Source organism: Mus pahari, chromosome 14 (genome assembly GCF_900095145.1).
Source record: "Mus pahari chromosome 14, PAHARI_EIJ_v1.1, whole genome shotgun sequence".
Lineage (NCBI taxonomy): Eukaryota > Metazoa > Chordata > Mammalia > Rodentia > Muridae > Mus > Mus pahari.
In genome coordinates this window covers 29,472,651-29,479,323 of record NC_034603.1, presented here as the reverse complement: position 1 = coordinate 29,479,323, position 6,673 = coordinate 29,472,651, and the positions used below count along the sequence as shown (strand labels likewise).

The following is a 6,673-nucleotide window of genomic DNA, read 5'->3' as shown; positions in this document are numbered from 1 at the left end:
TNCGCACCACGATGTACAACGTCCACAAGCAGGTGTGTATGTGTGCGTGTGTGTGTGTGTGTGTGTGTGTGTGTCTTGAGATGGCTTTTCACAAGTTTGTATGGAGAAAAAGTCCTCCTGGTAGGGAAATACATAAATAAATAGTTCTCCACCACCATCAGGGTATTTGCAGAGCCCTGATGATGAGGAATTCGGTAAGCTAGCACACCAAATTCCAGTGACATACCCTGGGAGAGGGTCACATAGAACACTGTGTCATCGTGCAATTCTGCATACAATGGATGCTCAAAGTAGGTAATGGGACTGAATGGACCCAAAGCTCCCCTATCTCCAGATCGGCCATAGTTTCTACATCTCTTCTTCCGCCCACCCTGCCCTGCGGCTCCAAAGACCCCCCAACCGCTCCTGTAGGGGTGGTGCTCTTCTGGGCTCCACCAGGAGCCTCTTCCTGCCGTGCCAGGTGCATCCACGTGGCTTCATGCTCTCCGTCTCCCTTCCCCCTCCCTGTCCTTATCTTTCCCTTTCGTCTCCATGGAGATTCACCGCCTCAGCTTGCCTGCATCCCGGCCTCCGCCAGGGATTCTGAGCTGGGCTTGGTTCATCCCTCCTCCGAAGCCCTGGTACCCGCAGCCCTGTCTCCTCCCCCTGGGGTGAATCCACCCTCCTTTACAGTCTCTTTTTTTCTGACTGGCTCATTTATTCTCCAGCGCTGACAGCTAGGCAGAGCCACCGAGGAGCCCATCCCCCTGCTCCACCCTCCACCTGCTTCTCTAGCTGTCCGTCCTACCCGGAAAAGGTCTCTGTAGGTTTCCTCTCTGAGCATCGGACCCTCTGCCATTCCAGCCTCTCATGCCGAGGTCCGTCCTGTCAGTCGCTGCTTTTTGTCATCGGCTTGGCAAACGGGCAAGTCTTAAGTCCGGGAAGGGGCATTGGGGGTGGGAAAGAACTACCTGGGAGGGGGAAGGGTAGAAGGACCCTGGTAACCCAGGGGGAAGACAGGGTCTGGATTCTGTTCTAAATCTGTCCCCCCCATCCCCCCCACCCCCCTTAGGAGAGCAAACGAAGCTTCATGGGAAACAGCAGCAACAGTTGGTGAGCTACGGGGCCTTCTGGGCTGGGATTGGTGCAGTGGGCCTATCAGGTCAGCTGGCAAGGCTGGTCCAGGAGCACGGATCTCTGCAGTCCAGCAGACTCCTTTGCTGCACGCTCCACAGGGTTCTCCCCAGGGAGGAAGCACAAGGCTGGATGGGCCAGGCTGTGCAGGGAGGGACCAGGACAAGCAGGTGGGTGCTACAGATGCTCAGATCAGCGATCGATCGCAAGGAATCCTCTGAGAACCTGGCCATCTGTTCAGCTGCAGAATGGCTGCCTGAGTGCCAGGAAGCTACCGCCCTCTCCTGACTATCCCAGCAGCTGGGGTTGTAGTTTGTCCCCGTCCCCCTTGAGGAAGCTCCGCCACAGAAAGGCTGGTGGTCTGTGGGTTTCCTGAGTGCTGACCCCAGGTACCTTGTAGATGAGGTAGTCATCCCTAATGATTTCCCACAGCCCTAGCCAGAGCACTGCTAATCTCTCCCTTGGCCCTCACCCACAGTTGCGTGGCTGGCATGCTGAGGGTTACTCTCTGGGGGTACCCTCTCCCCTCTGTTCTGCTGCTCTCACAAGGAAGTGAGGAATGGGTAGAGCTTGTGTCTCCAGGCAGCCCTAGGGAGCTGAGGTTACACAGAGGGGGCCTTCACCCCTAAGCTGTCAGACCTCCAAACCCTGCACCCAACAGGCCTCCAGCATTCGGATGATGTCCTGCCCTCCAGGTCCCATGCATCATTCCCCAAGCTGGAGCTGGGCCTGGGACACCGTCCCTCCCCAACCCAGGAGCCGCCCACCTGCTCCATCTGTCTGGAAAGACTTCGCGAGCCCATCTCGCTGGACTGTGGCCACGACTTCTGCATCCGATGCTTCAGCACACACCGCATCCCAGGCTGTGAGCTACCATGCTGTCCCGAATGCCGGAAGATCTGTAAGCAAAGGAAGGGCCTCCGCAGTCTAGGGGAAAGGATGAGACTCCTACCACAGCGGCCACTGCCCCCTGCACTGCAGGTGAGGGACAAGATCTCTGCATGTAGAGATCTCAGATAATGGTTTAAGTTTGAACCCTACTCTGTACTGTCCAGCAGGGGCACAGAGTTCCAGGATGGACAATCAACTTGGGGGTAAGTTCCATTTGGGATGCTCAGGGGACCCCTCTCTGTCCCACCCCGTAGGAGACCTGTGCTGTGAGGGCAGAGCGTCTGCTGTTGGTACGAATCAATGCCTCCGGAGGCCTCATCCTCAGGATGGGCGCCATAAACCGCTGCCTGAAGCATCCACTGGCCAGGGACACGCCCGTCTGCTTATTGGCTGTCCTGGGGGAGCAGCAATCAGGAAAGTCCTTCCTCCTGGACCACTTGCTCAGTGGCTTACCAAGCCTGGTGAGGGCAGGGCTGGCAGGAGGTTGCAGAATGAGAGCCCCAGGCTGGCTCTGGGAGGGGAGCTGAGTTTCTGGGGATGTAGAAAAGGACCACCTGATACCTTTTTCTCCACCTTTAGGAATCTGGTGACAGTGGCAGGCCCAGAGCAGAGGGGTCTCTGCCTGGGATCAGATGGGGTGCTAATGGCCTCACGAGGGGCATCTGGATGTGGAGTCACCCCTTCCTGCTGGGAAAAGAGGGGAAGAAGGTGAGGGAGAAAAGTAGATGGAAGTTAGCATGGAGAGGGGAGAGGGAGGAAAGAGGGCAGGCAGGAAGGAGAGAGGAAGGAGAAGGGCAGGGGTGAGGCAGAGCAAGACAGGCCTAACCCTTTGGTTTGCATCCTTTATAGGTGGCTGTGTTCTTAGTGGACACGGGGGATGTCATGAGCCCAGAACTGAGCAAGGAGACAAGGGTCAAGCTCTGTGCTCTCACCATGATGCTCAGTTCCTACCAGGTGAGAGAGTGCTTGGGTGGGGTGGCCACCCTGCACGCCATTCTTGGCTTCCCTCACAACTGAGAGAACGTTACAGGCTTGGTTGTCTAGGGCCCATGAGGGTTCTAGAAGGTGCTTCTGAAAGGAGGAAGGTGCTCCTGGTGAAGGTGGACAGATGGATTGTTCTGAAGGTGCCGTGATAAGATTAGGGGATGACTGGAGACTCACAGGACCACACGACAGTCTAAGCCTGGAAGATGCTTGCACCTCGGTGAAGAGGCCCTCGTGCTGGGCTGGGCTTACGTTCTGGGCTGCACAAGCCGTTCAGGAGCCCTTCACAGGACCCTTCCCACGTCTGCAGCTCTTCTTGCATCTTATTCTCTTTCCAGATCCTGAATACCTCCCAAGAGCTGAAGGACACAGATCTGGGCTATCTAGAGGTGAGGTAGCCTCACACACTCCGACCACAAGGTCAGGAGGGCTGGAACAAAGGGAAATCGTGGCTTTCCTTTCAGACACTTGAATGGCTTAGTGGGCTTCAGAGGGTTGACTATGAGGCACCTGGGTTGTTTGGAGCAAGGCCAGAAAATCTTCAATCTGGAAGCCGGAATCTTGGCTCCTATAGGGGTCCGGGGTGGCTAGAAAGAAGGCTTATGGGACAGACTCCAACCCTTGGAAGTAGCCCAACCCTAAATTTCTCCATACCTATCCCTAGATGTTCGTTCACGTGGCTGAGGTGATGGGCAAACATTATGGGATGGTACCAATCCAGGTAAGACATCTATTTCTAGTTTCGTCAATCCCGACACACTGATCTCGGCTGCCAGTGTCAGGACCCTTTCTCTTCCAGCATCTGGATCTCTTAGTCCGAGACTCTTCCCATCATCATAAGTCAGGGCAAGGGCACGTGGGTGACCTACTCCAGGTAAGTAGTGCAGAGGGAAGAGGCCGATGGCCAGGGGAGGGAGGCTGGGTGGGCGTCCCAGGAGCATGCTTACAGAGGGAGGCTGCTTCCTCGGCTCAGAGATCTGTGCAATCCATCCCTCAGAAGCTGTCCGGCAAATACCCCAAGGTCCAGGAGCTGCTTCTCGGGAAGCGAGCCCGCTGTTACCTCCTCCCTGCTCCTGAGAGGCAGTGGGTAAACAAAGACCAAGCCAGCAGCCCGAGAGGCAGTAAGTATTCCAGGGGTGGAGACTTCCCTGGCATGCCTTCCCAGCTTTGGCCCCATCTCCCCCAGGCCCAGGCTCCTCAGCCCAAGGAATCTCTTTCTCAGACACAGAAGATGACTTCTCCCACCATTTCCGGGCCTACATCTTGGATGTGCTGAGCACAGCCCCTCAGCACGCTAAGAGCCGCTGTCAAGGGTACTGGAGTGAGGGGCGCGCCGTGGCCAGGGGAGACAGACGCCTGCTCACAGGGCAGCAGCTAGCACAGGAGATCAAGGTGTGAAAGGTTCCTGGGGAGCCCGGCCTCTGCAGGCCCCTACCCTCCCTGACCTGGCTGTGGTGTCTCTGCAGAACCTCTCTGGCTGGATGGGGAAGACTGGACCCAGTTTCAGCTCTCCCGATGAGGTAATGGGCTCCTCTCCTCAGGAAGGCTAGGGTCAGGGAGGGTGACCAGAGGTACGGGTCTGCATGTCCTGGTGGGGGTGGAGATGAGGAACCAGGAGGATCCCTGGCCGAGGAGGAAAGAGGCAGGCGGCCTGGGTTTTCCTGTGGACAGATGGCTGCTCAGCTTCATGATCTGAGGAAAGTGGAAGCCGCCAAGAAGGAGTTCGAGGAGTACGTGAGACAGCAGGTGAGTCTCAGGGTCGGCAGGGGAGGGTGTGCAGGAGAGGATGCCCGAGGACCCAGGTGGACCACCCTCTTTCCTTCCCACGGCCGCAGGACATAGCCACCAAGCGCATCTTCTCTGCACTACGAGTCCTGCCTGACACGATGAGGAACCTCCTCTCTACTCAGAAGGATGCCATCTTGGCCCGCCATGGTGTGGCCCTGCTGTGCAAGGAGAGAGAGCAGACCTTGGAGGCCCTGGAAGCCGAGCTGCAGGCAGAAGCCAAGGCCTTCATGGACTCCTACACAATGCGCTTCTGTGGCCACCTGGCCGCGGTAGGGGGCGCTGTAGGTGCTGGGCTCATGGGCCTGGCGGGGGGTGTGGTGGGCGCAGGCATGGCAGCGGCAGCGTTGGCTGCTGAGGCTGGGATGGTGGCGGCTGGGGCCGCGGTGGGGGCCACCGGGGCTGCTGTGGTTGGGGGCGGTGTGGGTGCTGGGCTGGCCGCGACTGTGGGCTGCATGGAGAAAGAGGAAGATGAGAGGGTTCAAGGAGGGGACCGAGAGCCCCTACTCCAGGAGGAATAACAGGAGTTGTCGAAGCGTGAAATACGTGAAAGGCAGGATGAAGGGTGCAGACATGCCAGGGACTCAGAGGGGACCACGTATATACTGGCCTTGTTGAATGCCCCATGTCAAACACTGGCTGAGCTGGGGGCTTACGGTGGGTCCAGAAACCTGAGGAGTCTTTCTGGCCACAAGTCTGTACTTGGAGTACAGCGGATAAGGTGCAAGGCCTGTTTCTGGCTCTGGATAATCGCTAATCACTGGAACCTAGGATCTCCCACCACATAAGGCTCCACCTCCCCTACCCAGCTCCAGTTTATTTCCCTGGAGGGCCTGGGCTGGAAATTTGCCCCTGGATCCAGAACCCCGTTCGTTTTACAGTTGGTATAGGTCCCAGCATAACTGACTTTGGAGCTTGGACCCACCCCCCCAAACAGGGAAGAAAAGAGAGGGGCCACAGAGCAGGGATGGGAATGATAGACAGAGCTATAACTCTGGAGTGGTGACTTGTTTCCAAAACTGCTCCAGACGGCCAAGCTTGGCTGGCCTCCCTGCTCTTCAGTTGGGTGTCCAGATGTGTGTCCTGAACCGCCCTGTATGTACCCCAGCCTCCTGCAGTCCTCCTAAGCCAGTGCCCTGTGCCAAGCCCATTTGGATGGATCAACATAGATTACATGCCAAAGAACCACACCTCCAATTGCATTCTGTGCTAAAGCAGTCCGTGCCAGGTTCTGTCAAAGTGTGGTAAGGGAAAGTACAGGAAATGAGCTGTCTTTAAACATAAGCTTGAGCTGTGGGGCCTCTGTGCCACACTGTAAGACCCCCTTGATGCAGCCCTCTGAACAACAAGCCCCCAGAGAGCTTGTGGGCAGGGAGCCTCTCTCAGGGGATGGAGATTTCTAATGAGACTTCTGGGCTGTTAAATTATAAAGGATGTTGGGCAAATGACCCTTTATTTTATATAAAAATAAAATGTGTGTGTGTGAATGGTAACCTCTTAATACATTACTGAAACAAGAATTTGGCCTCCCAAGGAATTTGGGGTGTGTGGGGGAGGTGACAAGGGTTTCCATTATCAGCATGTGGGGGACAGGGACATTGAAATTCAAAGGGATTTGAGGTGTACCATGCCCTGGCTTGGCAGCCGGAGGCTTTGGCCAAGAGCCAAGTACACAGCCGCCTTTGCAGGCTTGTCTGCTGGAATTTTGAATCCTTTTGTGGGTCCCTGGAGAAGCTGATTCTGATGATCCTGTCAGTCAGTAGGGAGCTGACATCTGTTCCAGCAGAAGGAGACATGAGCAGGAAGATTTCTGCCAGACCCTGGGAAAGGGAGAAGCCAGGATCCATTGTGCAGGTCTAGGCAGTGCATTACACTGGAGTCTCCTCCCAGTCCTACCTCC

At 56.4% G+C, this 6,673-nt stretch overlaps 1 protein-coding gene across 6 annotated transcripts; it reads left to right on the top strand.

Moving 5' to 3' along the window:
- Positions 1–681: 681 nt before the first annotated feature.
- Rnf112 (ring finger protein 112) lies at positions 682–6,291 on the top strand. 6 transcript variants are annotated; one of them, XM_021213337.2, is made up of 15 exons: positions 682–903; positions 1,052–1,092; positions 1,215–1,283; positions 1,809–2,094; positions 2,259–2,465; positions 2,584–2,712; positions 2,854–2,958; positions 3,327–3,377; positions 3,653–3,709; positions 3,788–3,862; positions 3,986–4,109; positions 4,211–4,380; positions 4,455–4,508; positions 4,660–4,734; positions 4,824–6,266. In XM_021213337.2, the coding sequence occupies exons 1-15, from the start codon at positions 850–852 to the stop codon at positions 5,292–5,294; spliced, it is 1,968 nt and encodes a 655-aa protein (XP_021068996.1). In that variant the 5' UTR covers positions 682–849; the 3' UTR covers positions 5,295–6,266. The 6 variants fall into 6 exon arrangements, with proteins under 6 accessions (XP_021068996.1, XP_029401439.1, XP_029401438.1 ...); XM_029545579.1 differs by having other exon boundaries at positions 682–857; positions 4,824–6,261; XM_029545578.1 differs by having other exon boundaries at positions 682–857; positions 1,775–2,094; positions 4,824–6,261.
- Positions 6,292–6,673: the final 382 nt, after the last annotated feature.